This window comes from Fragaria vesca, linkage group LG2 (genome assembly GCF_000184155.1).
Source record: "Fragaria vesca subsp. vesca linkage group LG2, FraVesHawaii_1.0, whole genome shotgun sequence".
NCBI lineage: Eukaryota > Viridiplantae > Streptophyta > Magnoliopsida > Rosales > Rosaceae > Fragaria > Fragaria vesca.
In genome coordinates this window covers 3,506,422-3,529,638 of record NC_020492.1, presented here as the reverse complement: position 1 = coordinate 3,529,638, position 23,217 = coordinate 3,506,422, and the positions used below count along the sequence as shown (strand labels likewise).

Sequence of the window (23,217 nt, the reverse complement as noted above, 5' to 3'; positions counted from 1 at the left end):
GGTAAATAGGGTTGACCTCTACTATCGGCACCGAGACGTTACCCGATTTACGTGATTTTTGAACCATAGCCGTATTTCACCATTCTGAACACATCTTATTTCACGATATTTTTGATAATTTTGCTTCCTATGTAGAGTTGGTTCACAAAGTTGTATAACCTACTAAACAAGTTATACAACATTTGTAGACATATTGTGATTCCGATGACTAAAATTCACAAACCAAAATTCGATCGTCAGATATGATCATTATGACGAAAGATGTCTGTGGTAAAAAATTCAACTGGATCCGACAACGTTAAGGGCTCAATCGAAACGGTCAACCCTAATCCATCGTCACTTATCACACGAAAACGCTCATATTTCCCTCTATATTACATAGTTTGGTCAAACCTTCCACATGAAAAACTCTCACGTAGATGAGACGCAACTGCCCATATAAAAATTTTGAGACATTTACCTTTCGACGATAGGGCTCCCCATAGGGAATAATAACGGTAAATAGGGTTGACCGCTACTATCGGCACTGAGACGTTACCCAGTTTACATGATTTTTGAACCATAGACGTATTTCATCATTCTGAACACATCTTATTTCACAAGATTTTTGATAATTTTGCTTCATATGTTGTATAACATACTAAACAAGTTATACAACATTAGTAGACACGTGATTCCGATGACTAAAATTCACAGACCAAAATTCGACCGTCAGATATGATCATTATGACAAAAGATGTCTATGGTAAAAAATTCAACTGGATTCGACAAAGTTAAGGGCTCGATCGAAACAGTCAACTCTAATCGGAAATAAGAAAATTACATTTTGAAGCCCTAAACGGACTCGGATGGCCAAAAAGGCCCATATATCATAGCAAAGCAACGAGTTTGACTCGTAGGGCCGTTACGCTTCCGGAAAGGTATCACAATAGTCAACTGGACACCGAATGCCAAATCTACAACATACCGGGTTTCCACTGTTCTACATCAGAGACGTTACCCGATTTATTGGATTTTTAAACCATAGCCTTATTTCACCGTTTTGAACACATCTTATTTTACGAGACTTTTGTTAATTTTGCTTCTATGTAGAGTTGGTTCACAAAGTTGTGTATTTGTTTAAAACCTACTAAGTAAGTTATACAACATTTTATTGTTTTTCTTTTAGCCGACGACTTTTTTCGATAATAGCCGACGATATTTTATTGTTTTTCTTTTGGCCAACGAAGGAAAACTTTGGCCGACGAAAAAAAATTTCATCGGCTAAAGTATAGTATAGCCGACGAAAAAATTTCTTCAGCCGACGAAAATTTAAATTAGCCGACGAAGGAAAATTTCGTCGGCTAACGATAATTCATCGCCCTGGTTTTTTTATTTTCGTCGGCTAAAGCCTTTCTTCTGGTAGTGGTTAGTAACACGATTATTAGGGGTCATTAACCGATTATTGGGGGTTAGTAACACGATTATTAGGGGTCAGTAACCGGTTACTAGGTGTCAATAACTAGTCAGTAACTAGTTACTAGGGGTCAATAATTGGTTATTGGGGGTCAGTAACTAGTTAGTGAGGAAATTCCGGTGACCGGAGTCCGGCGATCGAGGAAATTCCGGTGACTGGAGTTCCGCGACCGGTGATCAAAGTCTGGAGGCCGGTGACTGGAGTCCGAGGTTCTGGCCAAGTCTTTTCATGTTGAAGAGGTGGGGGTAAAATAGTCTTAAAATAATATAATTTGTTAAGACTTAGTAAAGATTTGGCTATTTGGGCAAAAAAAAAATTTACTTTCATTCAAATGGGCTCATATAAAAGATTGCCATTGGAATGGGCAATGAAGGGTTACAATTAGTATTAAATGAGTATTTTCCCTTAATTAATTCTATCAATGCAGTAGTACGTACCCACATGTGTAATAAGCATGTCATGCATGATCACCACTCTTAATAAGATGAATTCCCAAGATATTTGGCTATGTAAATCTTTATAAAATTTTAGAATATGTACGTATTTGCCCGTAAATCTGTACTATATTGAGGTTCTGATCAATGATTAGACCACATGGACCCATGATGCAATTGGACGACTTATTTACTTATTTCAGCATTTTTTCGACGCCGGGACAATTGTCAATTTTAGATGAATAATAAATTAACGATACCAATTTAAATGATAATCACAATTACCAATTTTAGATAAATAATAAATTAGTGGTACCAATTTAATTGACAAATCGCAATTGCCCATCCCAACGCTGCATTTGCTCTTAAGGGTGGGCATCATATATGGCGGTGCAGTTATCGGCTGAAACCTCTACCATAACCAATTCACCTTTTTTTCTTTTTCAGTCAAGCAATATTTGAAGGCCCAAGTACAAAGATCTAAGCCCAAAACCAGCAGCAAGGGGTCCAAACCAATAAATGTTGCTACAAATCCTACACAGTTTAGGCGTTTAGCTGTGGAAGCATATGTAATGTGTATAATACTAATTTACATTATATTTCTCACAAAATTTGTATGGTCTTTGTACCGAGTACACTTATGATGAAGTAGGACACTGAGATTTATTACAATACAAGAGAAGAAGAAAAAAATCAATGCTCTTACTACACAAAATGAAACTAGAACAAATTATTCAGAGTAGATACCGAGTGATCATGGATTTATGACAATATGATCAACTAGATCGGGTAACGAGCTAAAAATCTGTCAAACATGGCAAGCGTTTCCTTGTGTTTGTACTCTGGAGCAGTGTGACCAGCACCCTGCATTGAATCATCAGAAGAAAAATATCATACTTGGTACTAGTTTGAGTACATTATGAATTTAGGAAACACAGATGAGAGATTCTTTGTGTTCTTGCCTTTACAGTCACGTAGGTCAACCTGAAGTTGTCATTCATGAACTTCACTTGGTATCTGCAGAAGAAGTAAGAAAGTTTCAAGCAATTGAACATTTTTCATATGCACAGTTCATTCTTGCATTGCCAGAAAGATATAATGTTCGATCTGCTGTATCAAGATCAGTATTGGTGCTCAATGGTACACGTACGCATCTTAACTTCTGGTTATTACATGCCATAATTTGTGAAAGATATGCAAGAAATATTTCCTGGTGAGGTTAGAACTTACCCTGCAATTTGACCATTGACATACCACGGTCGCCATTCATCAAAAACAGCTACATCAAGAGCTTTGATCCAGTATTGTGTAGCAATCCAGGGAACTGATATGTCATGATCACCGCTGCAAGGCAAAATGTAGCATATAGTGAATATCAGAGATAAGACCAAAAATATGTAGGAATTTTCAGTTAGCTTTTCTGTCCATTTTGTGGATTAATGCAACAAATGGTTCCCCAAATATTGGTTCCAACTGTAATAATTGGAACATTGGCTAGCTTACTAAGTTGCAAAGTAGGATCTAGTATATGATATTCAAACATCATATGCATGATACAGAGATCACATTTATATGAGGACAATTGGTATATGCTTACACTGAAAAGTGAAAACAAGTTATTGAGTTGGAGGAAATAGATAACGTAGGGAAGATCACCTGTATATCAAAGCTCGAAGACCAGTTTCCGATAGATTTTTCTGATACGCAAGAGAGCTTGTGATTTCTTCCGTGTAGTATGTCAAGGCCTTGGGGCATCGTACCCAGTTCTCTACAGTTCCCTGCAACATCAAGTGTATGCCTAGAATTATTTTGCTGCTGATGTATAATGGTTAATGAGCATTGCAAATTTACAAGTTACATACATTTCGAACACCTAGAGCTGCCCGAACTGTTTCATCGTTCATCCACCTGTAGGCAAGAACATATGTGTATCCCTGGAAACAAGTTAAACTTGTCTTAGACTAAACATATCATGTAGTAGAGTCATGTGAGAAACAGAGGAATGGTTATTACCCGGCAGTGCAATTCGGGTAGCTTAGACTCGGAAAGGAGGTAATCCATAGTACTTGCTTCTCTAGCTCTAAGATCAAATTCCAACTCAGTTGTTTTACCAGATGCAAAAGCACATTGGGGTTCCAAAATTTGTGCAAGATTTATTTGTAGAAGACACTGCAAATTAAAATGGAATGAACTTTCAGTTTCAGACTACATGATTAGGAAAGTTTTCATCATCAAAACAAATAGTAGTAATGATACTCACATCTTTAATTTTCTGAAGAGCAGTAACACAAAGTGTATTGTTGAGTTCGTAATTGACATAGTCCTCACTGCAATTAGATTTGGCAGCCTGCCAAGTGAATAGAATTCTTAAAACTTTGTCAAAGTAATGCAAGTATGTATGTTATGATGAAAAGAGCAGTAAAACATTATTATTTACCTGATAGATTTCATCTGAAATGAGTGAAACTCGGTGAACATATGGGATTCTCATATTTACATCAATGAAATTATCTGAAACTGGGTTTCCAAGCAAGTATCCCTGTTTCAAGCTAAAACACATTATACATTGCCAAACAAACAAATTAGGGGAAAAGTAAAATGAGTAATATTATTAGATGGTGCATTACTTGGAGTTGCATTCTTGGCCTTAACCCAGCCTCTAAACCTGCAATGCAGTATCCAAAGCTTAAAAAGTTAAATTAAGAGAATTTCAATAATGTTGTTCATGCATGTTGCCGATTCTGAGCTCTTGAGTAGTGCATGATTCACTATAGGCGATGTTCGGATTTCAAGCGGGCGTGTGTGGATTATTGATGCCACTATTTCTGCATTGAGTATGAACTATGAAGAGACTTACCTTCTAATATGTTCTTAAGAAGAATGGGAACAATGAGGCCTGAATATGAGTCACCACCAACGTACAGTTGATTTCCCTGATACTCTGGGTGTGTGTATAGCCACTGTATCACAGATCATAGAAATGAGTAAGAGAAACTGCAAGGTTTTAGATACATGAAATTTAAAGCACAAATGGAAGTGTTTGCAATTCTCCTCTTACCTTTCTTAGGAAAGTATAGGTCTGTGCAGCTTGTTTTGTATCAGAAGTGTACCACCCTTCTGAGCTTGTAGAGTATGAAAACCCAGCACCAACTGGTGCATCTATAAAGATTATGTTGGCCACCTGCAAGATCATAAGGATTTGAATTAATGCGATTAGCGAAACCCAAAACATAATTGAACCCCAAATGCATAACTTTTTTTATAAGCACAACGTGGATTGAAATCTAAAAGTTTGCACCTTGGTCCATGAATAAGGATTCATAACTATAGTGGGTATGCTTCCATTGTAATGTAGATCAAAAGTAAATGGACCTGCACAGAGAGGGTTTATAAGTCTAACTAAAACTTATGTGTACTTGTTAAGTCCACTGATCATGAAGTTATGAACTGCACAAAACAGATCAAGACTCTTGCAAACTGTTGTGATTTAGTTCAATGTGATTAGTAACTTGAGGAGAGTAATTGGGTGTGTTAATAATATTTATGGGTGTGAATAGAAGCAATCTTTGTTGAATCTCTATGTCATCTTCATGAAGAACAGAGTTCATGGCTTACCAATTTCGTAAGCAAAAGCAGAAAACCCGGAACATCCAGGGCCTCCAGTTAGCCAAAGCACAAGAGGATCTTCAATTGGGTTCCTATCCGACTCGACGAAGTAATAGAATAGGTTCACCTCATCCAAATCATCCACAGAAATGTAACTGGATTCATCCAAACCCCAACAAGTTCCCACTATTAGTAAAATGCATATAATCAAGAAGCCAACGCGGGCACATATATAGAAGTGTGAGTATCCTATACTCACCCAGTTTCAAGTTTGAAGGGAAGTGTCCCATTCCACCCAGGTAGAGTCTCAACGATTGTCCGAGAAGTGGCAATGCCGGACAATGACAATAAGAGAAGCACACTCAAACACACAGTGAGTGGTGCCATACTTCGATTGTCCACAACTGCACCACAAACCCAACAAAGAGCAAGATTGGAAGATTCAATATATATGTTTGTTACATCGTCTCAGCTACATTTTTAAACAATGCAGATAAAGTGATGGGAACATGCAAATTACGCACGTGGAGAGACTTATTGATCAATGAGGATTTAGGTGCAAGGTTTGTTTTAACTCATCATCAACTCTGGTCAGCCTCCTTTTCACCTGGTACTTAACTTTCAAAGCACTAAACTGGTTCTAATAGATTTGGTGCCCCAACAAGTATTCTCTCTCTTTTTAGGGGAAGAAGAAGAAGTAGAACATGAACAATGCAAGTGTTTCTATTTTATGGCCCTTCATTGGTTTTCATTAATTCAGATATAAGCATATTTGGTATATACTGGTATAACCGTACGTTTTGAAGAGCTATGCTGTGTTAGCCAACTTTCAAACTATAATCTGAACTCGTGTGTTCTACCATTCTTGTTCCTTGAAGATGTTCTGGTCTAGCTGAAGCTCATGGGGTCCCTAATAAGATATGGAAATCCATTTCGTCTTTATGCCAAACCAAATTAGAATTGCTGCGTGGGAAGCCGGCGGTTCTCAACTTCTAAAATCTCAAATCTGACTTGCAGCAGTAAGTCTTACCTTCCCGCCATGGTGGTTTGTTGCCTTAGTCAAACTCTTGGGGGTGCCAAGGACTTGCAAATAATCCTTTTCTTATCTTGTTAGTTATGTAAGATGTGAATAACAAAATGCGTCCTTTCGATCGGGTCACCGAAAGCCACGAGGAAAAACAACCCAAGTCGTAAGTCCATATTCATGAGAGTATATGTGATCACCATGGAGCAAAGAACCACCCCAGCCGGCCAATAGAAGAGAAACACGACCGCTAGGACGATGTGCATATGCAAAGCATCGTCGAGCGGTACCAACCAAGAAAAACACCGCAGCCGGTTTCTAGTCTTGTCTTAGGTTCCGTTTAGGATAGCTTCGTTTTTTATTTTTTAAATCAGTTTTTACTTGCACTTTTAGATTTCATATTTCATAGTGATTTGATAAATCTAAACAAAACAAACTTTTCTTTTAAAGATTACAGGTCACTACCAGCACCAGCAGTTTTTAGAAGCAACCTCGAGATTGCTTTGAGGAGCTGCTGTGATGAGTAAAAACACAGTCAAATAATATTCTATGTCTTGACAGCATTTCTAAAAGTAATATTTACCAAACGGGAAATTGTTTAAATTCACAACTGACAGAGAGAAAGCATAACCATTTAGTGCAAACGTCAATTGTGTTAGTGTGGCTGAAACTACACACGGATCCATTGATCAAGGACGAGAAAGAAAGAGCCATCATTTAAGTAATTTCAGCCATCAACCATTTACGAAACCAGCAATCAACTACTTACAACACAAATAACCGAAAGTTTGAGCTCGTGAACTCTGATAGATCTAGACCAGCCAGGAAAACCATTTCCAACCAACATTTACACTGGAGTAAAACACCTTGAACAACGGAAGTCAAGTGAGAACTCGACCAAATAAGACCGAGACAAAAAAATGTACCGAAAAGTTAATGACAAACTACAATTGCATAGGATATTCATCCAACTATAAAAATAAGTAGCAATAATCCAATTACATACATTTACTGGCCAATTAGCCATTCATCAAACTTCACTATATCGAACTCGACTACATTCGACTTCATCCGCTAGCCCTACAACTTTATTAGGTGTTTCACAAAGCAATACAACCCAAATGTATCTTTGTTTATTAAAGCTACACAAACAGGACATATAGAGAATGTTATCAGAGGGTAATTCCGTCCTTAATCATCTTTGATGCTCAGCTATATCTTTTTCAGAGGGGATAGTAATGGATGAACCTATCAAACATGATATAACATTCCCTACGCTTGTATTCTGGAGCCGAGTGTCCAGCTCCCTGCAGAATTTCATAAAAACAAAAATATAAGAGCATTCCCATCATAGTAATTTTTATTATTGTTTCTGACTTTCTGTTGTCATGACTTAGACAGCAAGGTACCTTTACAGTTGCATAAGTCAAACGGTATCCATTACTTGAATACTTGATGGTGTATCTGTATGAACACATATAGCATCAGCTTATAAATGTTCCAGGCTATAACATGGCTGTTAAAAAATAAAAATAAAAAATAATAAGACGCACCCAGCAATCTGACCATCAACTAGCCACGGTCTCCAATCATTGACAACAGGCAAATCCAAATCTCTTATCCACTGTTCTGTAGCGGTGTTTGGGACTGTAAGGTCATGATCACCACTGCAGCAGAGAAATTATCCAAGTTCATACAAGTTCTAATATATAAGAAATAATTTATTATAGAAAATGTTGTAAGAAATTACTTGAATATCAGAACTTGTAATCCCTTGGTACTGAGATATTTGTGATACTCAATGACACTTTCCACATCTTTTGTGTATGACAAACTTTTATTGCATCTCTTCCAATCTAGTAATGATCCCTGATCAACATTACAAATATATATCAGAAGAACAAAGGCATGCTATATATTCAGTGTACTCACTTTACTTTATGTACCTCTCTGACGTTAAGTGCCTTTCGTACACCATCATCGTTTGCCCATACATAAGCTAGCATATAATTGAAGTTCTGCAAGAGTGACAGTGAAAAATAAAATTTAGGCACATTTAGTTTCAAATGTAAAGTGTAGGTAAAAGGGGAAATTATATTTACTCGACAATAGTATTCAGGATCTTTTGGAAGTGTCCGGATGAATTCTTTGGGATTTTCATGTAAATATCTACGAGCTGTTTCTCCATCTTGATCTGGGGAAGCCCACGTGCATTTTGGCTCTACAATGCAGAGTTTGTTTATGTCTTTAATTTGCTGCAAGTTCATGAAACTACTCTTTAGTTTTCTTTCCTAAAAGTCTTTAGGTACATTAGATGATATAGGTGATTGAAAGAGGAATTGGATGTCTCACGTTTGCCATCAATTGAATGTCCTCATAGCATTCTGGATCTGACGTGGTAACACCATAGAAACTTGAATTGCAGCTTTCTTTAGCTGCCTGGAAAAAGCAGGAAACACCATCAATTGGTATTTTCCATTAAACAGCAGAGTCTCCGCAAAGTGAATGAACCTTTGTTATCTTATTAAGGCAAAATATTCTTAAACATGAAGTAGAAAAAGTACCTCATAGAGTTCATCTGATACAAGCCCCATCCGATGAGAAAAAACGTACTTTGAATTCCCATTGAGAGTTTGATCAGTTAGTGGACACCCTAGAACATAGCCCTAAATCCAATTTAGAGGACACTTTCAAGATACAACATTATAGAAAGAACTAATGTGCATCAATGTTCTAAAAGAAGGATTTTAGTCACTTTACCTTGAGGTTGAGTCGTGGCAGTACTCCAGCATCATTGTCTGAAACATATCACATTTTATTCAAGCTTTATTAGTCATTTTCATAATACATAATGCTTGATAAATTTCATCTAAATGTTAATCATTCTGTCAATCAATACCATCTATTATGTACTTGACAGCAATGGTCCCGGTTAGGCCTGAATATGAATCAGCCCCAATAAATAGCTCTAGTTTGAGGAAGTGTGGGTGCTCTTCCAACCACTGCATTACAACCAAAAGAAACCACATGTTAATGGTAAAACAAAGTCAAACCTAAAGACTTGGTTGGTATCTGAGTAATAGTAATGTTTTCGTGTCCTAACATTTACCTTTCTTAAAAATCCAGTAACCTGAGCTGCTGCTTTTAAATCTGACAAAGGGTATTCATCCGCACTAGTTGCATAGGAGAAACCAGTGCCAACAGGTGCATCCACAAACAATACACTTGCAGTCTGGAGAAATGTCACAATTATAAAATCACAACACCCAGACAATCGAATCGAATTCAAAACCACAAACAAATAGGAATGTAGGGTGTGGTACTAACTCTTGTCCATGAGTATGGGTAGTAATATGTGGATGGTAACCCTCCTTCATAAGCTGTATAATTGAAAGCCAGAGGACCTACAAAATACACACTAGGATCACTCAATTTCCAAATTTCAAATATATGTGCATTTAGTCATTCAAACTATACAATATGATGGTACCATTTTCATAGATGAGACCATTGAAAACAGAACAACCAGGGCCTCCACTATACCACAGCAACAAAGGGTCTTCTGTGGGGTTTCCTTCTGACTCAATGAAGTAGTAAAACATCTCTGATTTACCCACACTCACATACCTTAATAAGAAACATTACAAAATCATAAAGAACCAAAAAAACAGGAACCTTTAGCTGATGGTCCATCCCTTACTTACAACCAAGAATTAAACTTGTGAAAATACACATACCCAGTATAGAGCTTAAAGGGAAGATCACCATCGAACCCCGGAATAGACTTAACCAGTGTGCCACAAAGAACTGCATTGGCTGAGAAAACCAACACAAGAAGCAAATGCAATAAAACCCAACTCATGGTGTGGTTGCCAGAACCAAATGACATGGCAAGACAATGCAAAGGTAGCTCCCAGTGAAGTGAAGATGATGGAGCAGAAAAAGAAGTTGAGAGAGGTAGGTGGATCAACCAACATGTTCACCCCCAATAAACTAATGGATTGAAGACCCATCGCCCGAGTGAGATAAGAACACCGAGCCCGAGTTTCCAGAAAAAGATGGAACAGATTTCTTTTTGATTGTTTACAGAAGAAAGTAAGGGCATCTCCAACAAGGTTGCTATACCCATACCCATACTCAAAACCCATAAAAACCCAATCTCCAACAATCAAAACTCATACCCAAAATGGGTTCCTACTGGTTCCCCGACCCAAAATGGGTCGACTGTGAAGAAGGAAACCCATTTGCCACTACGCGGGACCCAGAAGGCAGCAGCTGCACGTGAAGACACGTGGATTAAACCCATATTTCCCCGCCGGGACCAAACTGTAACAGAGATGTGGAAGACGGCCAACTCAGAGGACTTGCCGTCTCTAATGGGCTCATTGAATTTTAGACCCTTCAAATTTGTGTTATTCACCTTAGAACTCCTCATTTTACAAATCTGAACTTTTTTTCACCGTGGCGAATATTTTGAAATTTTAGTCCGATTGCAAGATTTTTTTAGTATTAGTTGTTTTCTTGGGGTCAAATAGCAATTTTAGCACAAGTTAGTAATATAATAACTTAGTTGATAATATTATCACGATCCACCAAATACCCCAACAAACCGGACTAAAATTTGGTATGTAATTTGAGACTTGTTTATATTTTACTTTTTTGTGACAGAAAGTTCATATTCTGTTTTTCAAAATGAAATAAGCTTAAACCCTAAACGCTAATCCCATTAGTGGTCACTCAAGAGTTTAAAAAAAAATAAAATATACAACCTTTGCGACTTTATTTAAAATTTAAAGACATAATTATTCGATTTTCAAAATTACACATATGGCAAATGAATGAAAATGATACAACCGCTCTTCCCAAACCATATTTTAACTGCCGCCTCTACTATATGAACTGCACTTGAGCTGTGATCATAGTCGATGATGCCATCTCTATTACCATCACTACTATAGAACCGTACTTGAGAATTTTCCGGCTTGATCGGGAGAAACCGGCCGTATATATCCTTGATCATTTTGATAAAGTCTGCACCTTGTTCTATATGGGATAGTAATGAATGAATCTATCGAACATGTTATACGCTTCTCTACGCTTGTATTCTTGAGGGGAGTGACCTGCTCCCTACAAAATTTAAGAAAACACACATATTTCAAAACAAGAACTTCCTTTACAAAAAAAAAAAAAAACAAGAACTTAAAAACACCAAAAGTGACTTGTCATGACTTGGGTACCAAGCTAGGTAGTACCTTTAGGGTTGCATATATCAAGCGGTACCCATTTTCTGAATACTTGATGGTGTACCTGCATAAACACATGTAGCATAAGTTGCAAGCTACTGAGATACCAAAGAACAGAAACAGAAAAGGCAGCAAGAAAAAACTCACCCAGCAATTTGACCATCAACTAGCCATGGTCTCCAATCATTAACAATAGTCAAACCCAACTCCTTTATCCACGCTTCTGTGCCGGTGTTCGGAATGATAAGGTCATGATCACCACTGCAGGAGAAGAAGTGATCTACCGGTTTAGCAAGATAGTGCACAGAAACTGTATACGTAAAGAACAATGTGCTTACAAAAAGTAGAAGTAATTACTTGAATATCAATACTTGTAATCCCTTGGTACTGAGATTTTGATGATATTCTAGGACACTTGGCACATCATATGTGTAATCCAAGCTCTTGTTGCATCTCTTCCAATCAAATACTGTTCCCTGATCATTTTTGCAAAAATTTGTCAGCGAGAAAGTTAGCCAAGGCATGTTAACTATCAGATAATCTCAGGTTTAGAAGTGGTACATTTCTGATATTGAGTGCTGCCCGAACTCCATCACTGTTCGCCCATACATAAGATAGAGAGTAACTGAAGGTCTGCAAAGAGAAATGTCTCCGGTAGAATTAAAGATCAGTAAAAATTATTGGTACAAACATAGTAGAAATTGTAGATAGAGGGGAGAACTTACATGACAGAACTCGGGATTTTTTAGAGGTGACCTCAGGTAGTCTTCAGGGTATAAGTTTTCCTGCATAGATCTACGAGCTGGTTCTTCATCCGGTATTGGCGAAGCCCATGTGCACTTTGGCTCCAGAATATTGTTTTTGTTTATGTCTTTAACTTGCTGCCAAGTTCATGAAATTTAACATCTTTGTGCTGAATATCCAAGTAACTTTTGGATAACTTAGTTTTTGTGATTAATTAAATTTAAATGTCTCACCCTTGCCATCAATTGAAGGTCCTCATAGCATTCTGCTTGATCTGTGGTTACTCCATAGAAACTTGCATTACAGCTTTCTAATGCTGACTGCAAATTATATAATGTGTCATGTATTTACTAGAAAATATCTCAATTGAATTGGACAAAGATCCACAATACATATTCTCCAAACGCATATAAAAAAGAATGGCTTAGATTTGTAACAAATTGAAGTCACAGAACATAGAATAGACAATTATCAACAAGGAGAAACAGAGTGCCCTGTTTCACATTGAATCTCAAATGGAGAAGATCAATCAAGAGCAAAAGCCAAACATTTTCCTAATATGATAGAACATTAGGTAGATAATGGAATGAGGACTCACATTATAAAGTTCATCTGATATAAGTCCCATCCGGTGAGCATAAATATACTTTGAATTCTCATTGATGGTTGCATCTGTTCGTGGACACCCCAAAAGATAGCCCTGAAAGCAATTCAAAGGACAATACTCTAATTTCAACATAACACGTAAAATAGAAAATCATCATGCGTCAAAGTAACGAACAAAAGATAGTAGTCACTTTACTTTGAGATTGAGGCGTGGTAATACTCCGGCATCATTACCTGAAACATGTAATCACTTTAAATCTAAGATCTCAAATTCTCAATCAACTGTTTTGATTACTTTGATCTGAATGTTGATTGCTTAGCAAGTTAGTACCATCTATTATATGTTTAACAACAATGGTTCCTGATACTCCTGCATACGAATCAGCCCCAACAAATAATTGTAGCTTGGAATATTGCGGGTGCTCATCCAGCCACTGCATTACAACCAAAAGAAACCACATGACAAATCACATTGTCTGCATTCTTCTTCAATCTCAGGATCACAGATGTATGGTCTTTTTGTGTATGAAGCATTACCGTTCTTAAGAATTGGTAGACCTGCGCTGCTGTTTTCGTATCGGAGGTAGCATATTCAGATGCATCAGTTGCGTAGGAGAAACCAGTACCAACAGGTGCATCCACAAACAACATACTTGAAGTCTGGAAAAGTACCAGAACATATCAATTTTGTACCAAAACTAAGATCAAGATACAGAAGCTTAAGGAATGTGGGAAGATACAGACCCTTGTCCATGAATATGGGTAGTAATAAGTTTTCGGTATACCTCCTTCATAGTCTGTAAGATTGAAATCCAAAGGACCTGTACAAAATATAAACCAGTGGTCAATTTTTTTTCTTCTTTTTCTTCTTAAGCAATTGCAGTTACATTTTCATATGCGAACATTGTCCATTAGAGTGAAAAAGACAGTTACCATTTTCATAAATGAGGCCATTGAAAGCAGAACAACCAGGGCCTCCACTGTACCACAGCACTAAAGGGTCTATTTTGGGGTCTCCTTCAGACTCAATGAAGTAGTAAAACATCTCTGATCCATTAACAGTGGTATACCTTACAATGGTAAATGTAATTGCAAGATGAGAAAGACAAGTAAGTAGCTAAAATGCAGGCAATTCAAGAAACTTAATCTTATGAATCCAAAAGAAACCCGTATTGCAAAAGTTACACATACCCAGTGTAGAGACTGAAAGGAAGTTCACCATCGAATCCCGGAAGAGTTTTGACCAGAGTGCCACAGTGAACTGCGTTTGCCGAGAAGATCAGTAAAAGAAGCAAATGCAAGCAAACCCAGTTCATGGTTTTGTTGTTAGAACTGAATGCCATTGGTAGACAATGAAAGCTAGTTGCGTAGTTTTGGTTGTTATATATCTAAAGAAACCGCATTGTTTTAGTGACTGGAAATTGGTAAAGGTGGTAGACTGGAATTCTTGTTGTAACTGGAAATGGGCTTTGAAGTTCGGTTGAAAATCGACCTAGGGAAGCACCCGGTCAATTAAACTACACTATTCAAATGACTTAAATGTGCTTCTTGGACTGTTATGCTAGTGATTTGTAATTCATGGAGATCGAGCACGAGTTCTATCTCCATACTGTAATTGTTTATTTCCAAAGCAATTTCCCAAGTTTTCTTCAACTGCGGCACTTAGATTATATGAAAAATAAAATACAACTTTATAAGTGTCCGTTACAATTAAATGTCACGGATTCACGTTAGTCATTTGAGTTGGAATCAAAATTTGATAGGTGATTTTAGGAATCTAATAATTAAGTCACGACAATATCGGTATAGTAGTAGGTCATGAACCATGTGTGCAGTGCATATACCCGGTCATTTATATCTTCGAACAAAATCAATATCTATGAAATATAGGACTTGAAGTTTTATTAGAAATTCGATAATATATGTCCTTTTCAATATATAACATTACTGATATATAACAAATGAATTATCCTCTTCCAAAAAGAGAAACCATCCTCGATCATATTGATGCTCCCTGCATCTTCTTCTAAATGGGATAGTAATGGATGAACCTATCAAACATGTCATAGCCTTCTCTACGCTTGTATTCTTGAGGTGAGTGACCTGCCCCCTATAAAATTTATTGAAAACAAAAAAATTATAAAATCAAATTTTAACAAAAAGTTATATTACCATTACTTGGGCAGCAAGGTTACCTTTAAGGTTGCATATGTCAAGCGGTATCCATTTTCTGAGTACTTGATGGTGTATCTGCATAAATTTAACAACAATTACAGAAGTTGCAAATTACTGAAATTAAAAAATAATAATAATAAAATAAAATAAGAGGAAGAAGATGAACTCACCCTGCAATCTGCCCATCAACTAGCCATGGTCTCCAGTCATTAACAACAGTCAAGTCCAATTTTTTTATCCACTCTTCAGTGCCGGTGTTCGGAATTGTCAGGTCATGATCACCACTGCAGGAGAATAAGTAATCTACAAGTTAAGAAAATACAGAACATATAATATAAACATCATGAGGAGCACGCTAGCATAGATAGTTTACTTGAATATCAGAACTTGCAGGCCCTTGGTACTGAGATTTTGATGATATTCAAGGACACTGGACACATCATATGTGTAATCCAAGCTCTTATTGCATCTCTTCCAATCAAATACTGTTCCCTGTTCATATTTAACAAAAAAAAAAAAAACAAACAAACAAACTTTCAGTAACCAAAGCCATGTTAAGCATATCAAACTTCTCAGGTTTAGAAGTGATACATTTCTGATATTCAGTGCAGCTCGAACATCATCATCGTTCGCCCATACGTAGGATAGCGCATAGTTAAAGTTCTGCAATGAGGGAATTTGTAGTGAAAACAAAAATTAGTACAAGTTTTCAGGTCCATATATATGTAGCAGATATTATAGATAGGGGAAATACTTACATGACAGAATTCAGGATTTTGTAGAGGTGACCGGAGGAAGTCCTCTGGGTATTCGTATTCCTGCATAGTTCTACGAGCTGAATCTCCATCAGGTACTGGTGAAGCCCATGTACATTTTGGCTCCAGAATATGGTTTTTGTTTATGTCTTTAATTTGCTGCAAGTTAATGAACATTACTCATCATAGGGCTGAATTTCCACAAGTCTTTAGGTAACCTATATGACAGATGATAAAAGGAATCAAGTGTCACTCACCCTTGCAATCAATTGCATATCCTCATAACATTCTGGTTCATCCACAGATGCTCCATAGAAATCTGAATTACAGCTGTTTTTAGCCGACTGCAAAATATTTAACTCCATCAATCGGAGTTTAGTGACTAGAAAATCTATCGTAACAACTATCAACTATGTGTGGGTGACTGACAACTGTTGATTGTAGTAAGCTCTACAAAGATATACACCAAACCCATAAATTGAATTTTTTATTTTATTTTTTAAAAAAAGAAAATTAAAACTCTGGGACACATGTAAATCGGATATAAAGAATAGACATGGTGAAACAGAGTGCCCTGTTTCATTGTTCAATATATTAGATTTAGCCTAACACATTAGTTAAGGTAGCAAATATGCAAGAACATTAAAGTAGCAAATGGAATGAGGTCTCTCACATAATAGAGTTCATCTGATATAAGTCCCATCCGGTGAGAATAGCTGTACTTGGAATTCTCATTGATATCTGCATCTGTTTTTGGACACCCTAGGATATAGCCCTGAACAACATTTGAGACAAAAATTAGTTTAAAAAAAAAAAAAACTTAACCGAAAAGTTGAGAAGAAAAACATGATGCATCAATGTTCCAATGAATTGTTTCAGTGAATTAACCTTGAGATTCAGGCGAGGCTTAAATCCGGCATCATTACCTGAAACATTTTAGGCATTTTAATTCCAAGTTTTATGAGTCATTTTCTAAGGGAATTCCATAAACTTGGAGAGTGCTTCATGTAGTCCATTATTACCAGCCATTATATGTTGAACAACAATGGTTGCAGATACGCCTGCATACGAATCAGCCCCAACGAACAACTGAACCTTGAGGTATTGTGGGTGCTCATTCAACCACTGCATTACAACCCAAATTAAGCAACCAGATGAGGAATGACTATGCATGTCTGCATAATCTTTATGGGAGCTTGAATGTGTTATTTTCTGGCTTATAAGTCGTTACCGTTCTTAAGAACCCGTAAACCTGTGCTGCTGATTTAGTATCCGAAGTAGCGTATTCTGATGCATCAGTTGCATAGGAGAAACCAGTGCCAACAGGTGCATCCACAAACAATAGGCTTGCAGTCTTTGGGAATTGTCACAAAACAGGAATGTGTGACAAAACTAAGACTAAGAAAATAGAACGTTAAGGAATTTGGGAAAAATACTAACCCTTGACCATGAGTATGGGTAGTAAAATGTCTTTGGTACACCGCCTTCATAATCTGTGAGGTTGAAAGCCAAAGGACCTATAGAAAATATAACCTAGGTGTCATTCTTCTTCTATTGCTTGTTCTTCATAAGCAATTTCAGTTACCATTTTTATATGAAATTTAATTTCCCATTAGGGTTCTTAAGAACGAGGAAGACTGTACCGTTTTCGTAAATGAGACCATTGAAAGCAGAACAACCAGGGCCTCCACTGTACCACAGCAACAAAGGGTCTTCTTTGGGGTTTCCTTCTGACTCGATGAAGTAGTAGAACATCTCTGAGCCATTTACAGTCGTATACCTTAGAGAGGTAAATGTCATTGAAAGATCGATGAGAACTCAAGTAATGAGGTAAATTAACGCAAGCCATTGGAGAACATAGGTAAAAAGTAACACATACCCAGTATAGAGCTTGAAAGGAAGTTCACCGTCGAACCCGGGAATAGACTTGACTAGTGTGCCGCAGTAAGCTGCATTGGCAGAGAAAACAAGTAGAAGAAGCAAATGCAAACAAACCCAGTGGGTTTTGTTGCAAGAACCAAATGCCATTTTTAGACAATGTAAAGGTACATGCAAGCAAGGTTTTGAACGTTATATATCTAAAGAAACCGAGCTCTTTAAGTGACAAAGAAAGTTGTAACAGTCCTATAGAACCGCTGTTGTGACTGGAAATAGGAGCTTTGAAATCTTGTTGATAATGAATATGGCGACGAATATACTCTCTGCTACCTAAACATTCTTGTTCTTTTTCTAAGGGAGAATTTTTTAATTCATTTTCATTAGTAAGCCATTCATTGCTACTTCATATTCAACTACTAAAAAATCACACTTGCTATTCAAAACTATTTGTCAGAAATCTTAGGCACAATCATGCATGCATACGTACGTTCAACTCTAGGGCTTGATATACAAACATTCGATCTCTTCTACTTCTAGTACTTGCCGTTTTCCTCGTGGAAATTGTTAGTCCGACCATCAAGTTACGGCGTTCCAATATAGATCGATCAACATCTATTAACAATGAATCGCATCAAACCTTTCTGCATTAGTTTCTCAATTAAAAGTGCATACAAATTAGCATATGAGTTCGTAAATGATTCTGTTCTAGCTGCTACTAGCTACTTCGGATCTCCCCGTTTCTTTAATTTTAGAAAAGCATTTGGTTTGCTGAGATTCCAGGTAAAGTTAAGGTGCATATTTGGAAGGCTTAACTTGTTCTATTAGAGCATCTCCAACGATCAGGTTATTTGCCAGATGGACAAAACAACGGTAATAATTGACTGATGCAATCATTTTCAACCAAAGTGTTAAATCCACATGAATTACACGTGGTTAACATTTTTTCAGAGACATTGTCAAGTTTGACACCGTCTATGAGAATTGTCTTTTTTTTCTTTATTGTTCTTTCTCTCTTCCTTCTCCCTTTTCTCTCTTCTTCCCTGCATATTTCTTTCTCTCTCTTCCTTTTTCCTTAATAAAATAATACATATATTTGACATCTTGGTTGAAGGAGAAATTGTAGCAACATGTCATTTGCCATGTAAGATGTAAAATTCAAATTTGACAAAAAAGTTTAACAAGATCATTGGAGATGCTCTTATCCGTTTGTTGTATATAGTGAAATAACTGAGAAGAAGACAAGATTATTGTTCACATATATGACTAATGTTTTGCTAGCTGATCAACATATAACTCAGTTTAGATATAGCAGATGGCAAAGATTATTGTTTATGACATGATCGGCCGTATAGAACATTCCCTATCTGGAAATGACAATCGCCAGAAAAGTATTATTATCATCTTCGATCGAGATGCTATACTTTCATATCTGACATTTTTGTTTAGGGTTAATGTCTATTCTTTGTATTTAACAGTTTTATTAATGAAAGCTTGAGAACAACCGTATAAGTTTTTATTAAAATAAAAATAAATAAATAAATAAAATAAAAAACTCTGATCTAAGAATGGCCGAGACTGCAGACTCGGATATATATGATTATCATTAATCAGAGGACCAGTAGATGTAGCTACTACGTACATACTTACCAGTCGTGCATGCATGCCTGGCAAACAATATTATCCATATCCCGGCCCCTTCTGTGCTTCCTTGTATATGCGGCCACCCTACTGCGCAGATGATCGAGCACGTTTGGAATGTGCATGCAAATACCGAAGGCTGCTGCGTGCTGAATCACTCAACCCAGATTCGTTTTTGTCTGAGAAGTTTAGGCGCAGCTAGATATTTCCTAACTGTAAGAGTGTAAGACCTAACTTGTTTCGTTCGTTTTTCTCTGCCCCTCCATTGTCTTCAAGGGCCGGAATTAGAAATTTCACAAGTAGGGGACGCTTGCGAAAGTATGAGTCAATGGGTCCATTCTAGTGTTTGAAGTGAAAGGTGTGTAACACAATGCGACATATTGTTTTAATGTTTTAAAGTTTAAAGTTGTACAAATTTGTAGTATGCATGGTACACATACGTCATCTTTGACTATTAATTGATGTTTGACATAGTTGAGACGTGAGACCATGAAAATAAGGTGCCTATCAAAGACCAACTTCTAGAGTCTCTAGTCGCATTAGAATAGATTGTCCCAATTTGCTGAGGTTGTGGTTTAAGAGAAAGCTCAATTAAAGGAACTAAGAATGGTTTCACTAACGTTGAAGTTCGAAGGAGCTTCTTAGCTTGTGATAGATGTAATAAATGATTGTTTTTAATCATTTTAGAGATTGATCAAACTAGTGCAAGATATCAGAACATTAACTATTTTTAGATAAATTCTATTACCTTTAGTTATGTGTTTTGGGAAGCTAACTTTATTGTCGATGTCATTACTAACTTTGTTGCCGATGCCGTTGCTAACTTTGTTCCTGATGTCAATATGCTAACTTTGAGAATTCTTGTAACTCATCTTCGTATTGGAGTGATAGGATTCTCAATGAGGTTCAAGGGTCTTACTCTTTGACTTTACAAGAGGCTTTTTAGTGTAATTTTTTTTCTTTTTTTTTTCCAAAAATTATATATACCAGCTTATGTGAGTAGTTTTTCTCTTTTGCACCTTAACAGGGACGGAACCAGGTGGGCTAGATTTACCTTATGTTGCCAAAGAAAATTTCTTTAGAGGCTTGGCAGAGTACTTAGTATGATGGTATATCACTATATCTCAATACAGTATATCTCAAATCATATTAGTTCATCCAAAGTTACTTACCCTTATGAAGTAAGAATGGGAAGAGAAAAAGCTAGGAAGTCCTAATTAATGTGAAAAACGAACAAATGGGGAAAGATAGCTGCTAAAAAAAGGAGAACTGGGACCTTCAAAAACCTCTGTTATTACCAACCTCAAGTTTCTATTATATATATATATATATATATTTATATACTGAAATTTTGCAAATCTAAAAATTGGGGTTCAAAACTGAAAACATGTTTTCAAATAAAACTGAATACATGTTTTCAAATAAAACTGAAAACATCAATTTTAAAGTTTTTATTTTTTATTTTCCTAGTTTAGAAAATATAAAAATACTTTTCAAAATAAATTACCAAATACAATTCCAAGTAGAAAATAACAATCTCATTTTCTTCTTGTTATTTCTAAAAATCATTAACATTACCGAACAGGCTTTGTTGCCCTGAAATCTTTAACTTCTCTCTTTTGATCCCTGAGTTATTAAGAAATAATTTGTTAATTATGAGGTATATAAGTTACTTTCACGTCCAGTTTCTTATTATCTCTTATTTCAATACATATTTCATATAAATAAAACGTGTCACATTGCAGATATATATGTTTGATTATTGGGAAATTGCCCATTTAGTCAAAAACAGAGCATTTTCATTTTCTTTGAAATATTTTCTTCAATAAAAAACAACAGCAAATTTATAAAACTGATTTTTAAATCCAATAGGTAGCTGCTCCACCAGTAGCTGCGGCTAATGGGTGACAATGTTGCACTTTGCCTGCACCTGATTTGTTTGATCGAGATCAAGAATTGTGCAGGTACCCGTAACTCATTTCCTATTCCCTTTCATCATGCTCCAAATGTGCAGCTGAGTCCACCACATTAAACTCTCTTAACCCGTTCGAGATACGAGTTTCTAAATGCCAGTATACCTATATCCATCGTCCAAATGAAGAAAGGTAAGGACCGGTAGTTATACTACTTACTAGTCTTACACGACAGTGACGACACGTTATCCATATCCGTCTTTGTTTAGCCACCCCACCTTCATTTGGATTATGTTTTTTTCAAGTTTCAACACCAAAGCTATTTCATTGTCACGATTATTAGGCCACACTCTACATCATTATCTTATCCATTATGATAAATGGCCTCCTTTGTTTTTTTCTTTCCAATCTTATTTAACAGAATATATTGTTCTTTGATAAGGACGTATATTGCTGGGATTAGAATGGAGAAATAAGTTATTTTTGACGAGAACTGCAAAGGGCCGTACAATATCATGTCTATATTTCACAGTACGTAGTGCATGTGTATGGAGTGGAGCAATGTCAAGATTAAACTATGTGATGCCTCTACTTGTGATTACACTTCTAGGATAACTGAAACCAGGTTTGAATCGCTTCAAGTTGAGTGTGGATGGTTCTACACCTGTTTGTGGTTGATCGGTCTGGGGGGTACGTACCACTAGAGATGGTTATTGTAACTGGACTAATAAAGTTATAACAAATTTTGGTCAGGGTGAAGTATTAGTGTTATCAGTACTAAGGTTACTACTAAGACCACATAGGGCAAATTGGATTTTCCAAATTTGGATTAGCAAGATCACTACATAGTCGAGACTTTGGATTTCTCAACTGATAAGTCGATTAAAAGTAAGACTGATTTGGATGTGTATCAACGAGGGTTGATAATTGGACCAACCCATCCAAAATGGATGCATTTGTTCTAGGATATTCTCTATATGTGCCTTGGCCTTATGCCAATAAGATATGTAGTTAGACTAGATCTATGTATTCATATCCTTACCATATTGGTATTGTGTAATTCCCTATATAAAGAGCTCCTATTAATGAATAAGATGATGATTCTCTTGCTATCTCTTTGTCTCTACCATTAATCATTCATCACGTTATCATACACTTTGTTCTAACCCTAGAGCCAATAGGCCACCATTTTTTTTCTAAACCCTAAAAACCAAAACCCTAAAATTGGGCAGCCTTGTTTTTCCCGATTTCCGACCAAAATTCCGATTGCCCTCCGCCGGAATTTTATATCCCCAGAAAGCTCTCTCCGCCCCGGATCCAACGCCGCCGGTCTCACCCTGAGAACCGGCCTGAAAGTCTCCGAACCGGCCGCCGGAAGATTCCAGACCGCCGTCGCTACCGACCACCGGTTTACCACCTTTCCTTGCTCCGATCAACCTGAAATTTTGACAGCAGCTTCCCCATCCAGAGTTGCTCCTTCTATCAAATTTTCAGCCCCAAATTCGAAGTATAAGCAGGGGAAACGTTATTTCTCCTCTCGGCAGCCTCTAGAAAGGTATGTTTTTTGAAACCTTAAACTTTTCCAAGTTCAATAACTCGGGGAGGATAAAATCCTTTCCTCCCTTCTCCATCTCCATTCTATGCTTGGGATTTTGTGCGTGCAGGTACCCAAATCCAGGAATTTTATTCGCGGGTCAAGAGTGTGTTTGATCACTTTTGTTTCTTTGTCCGGGTTGTGTTTGATC

General features: G+C 36.8%; 3 protein-coding genes across 3 annotated transcripts; all 3 read right to left on the bottom strand.

The window, feature by feature from the left end:
* Positions 1-2,463: 2,463 nt before the first annotated feature.
* On the bottom strand, positions 2,464-10,562 carry LOC101307458. Its single transcript, XM_004292063.1, has 29 exons — positions 10,258-10,562; positions 10,011-10,147; positions 9,848-9,924; positions 9,630-9,752; positions 9,420-9,522; positions 9,281-9,318; positions 9,085-9,186; positions 8,873-8,959; positions 8,623-8,775; positions 8,467-8,538; positions 8,271-8,389; positions 8,074-8,187; positions 7,930-7,984; positions 7,769-7,827; positions 7,580-7,662; positions 5,756-5,963; positions 5,506-5,651; positions 5,189-5,262; positions 4,949-5,071; positions 4,748-4,850; positions 4,518-4,555; positions 4,328-4,429; positions 4,151-4,237; positions 3,904-4,059; positions 3,753-3,824; positions 3,547-3,668; positions 3,121-3,234; positions 2,853-2,907; positions 2,464-2,754 (listed from the first exon to the last, which is right to left on the bottom strand). Exons 1-29 carry the CDS (start codon positions 10,407-10,409, stop codon positions 2,671-2,673), a joined length of 2,958 nt encoding a protein of 985 aa, XP_004292111.1. The 5' UTR covers positions 10,410-10,562; the 3' UTR covers positions 2,464-2,670.
* Positions 10,563-11,440: 878 nt separating this feature from the next.
* Positions 11,441-14,493, bottom strand: LOC101306187 (serine carboxypeptidase-like 18-like). Its single transcript, XM_004289723.1, has 14 exons — positions 14,305-14,493; positions 14,047-14,183; positions 13,858-13,934; positions 13,651-13,773; positions 13,445-13,547; positions 13,310-13,347; positions 13,106-13,207; positions 12,741-12,827; positions 12,489-12,644; positions 12,325-12,396; positions 12,121-12,239; positions 11,911-12,024; positions 11,773-11,827; positions 11,441-11,647 (listed from the first exon to the last, which is right to left on the bottom strand). The coding sequence occupies exons 1-14, from the start codon at positions 14,454-14,456 to the stop codon at positions 11,564-11,566; spliced, it is 1,419 nt and encodes a 472-aa protein (XP_004289771.1). The 5' UTR covers positions 14,457-14,493; the 3' UTR covers positions 11,441-11,563.
* A 497-nt stretch (positions 14,494-14,990) lies between these two features.
* Positions 14,991-18,086, bottom strand: LOC101305898 (serine carboxypeptidase-like 18-like). Its single transcript, XM_004289722.1, has 14 exons — positions 17,923-18,086; positions 17,687-17,823; positions 17,484-17,560; positions 17,275-17,397; positions 17,066-17,168; positions 16,932-16,969; positions 16,717-16,818; positions 16,301-16,387; positions 16,047-16,202; positions 15,880-15,951; positions 15,662-15,780; positions 15,459-15,572; positions 15,309-15,363; positions 14,991-15,223 (listed from the first exon to the last, which is right to left on the bottom strand). The coding sequence occupies exons 1-14, from the start codon at positions 18,069-18,071 to the stop codon at positions 15,140-15,142; spliced, it is 1,416 nt and encodes a 471-aa protein (XP_004289770.1). The 5' UTR covers positions 18,072-18,086; the 3' UTR covers positions 14,991-15,139.
* Positions 18,087-23,217: the final 5,131 nt, after the last annotated feature.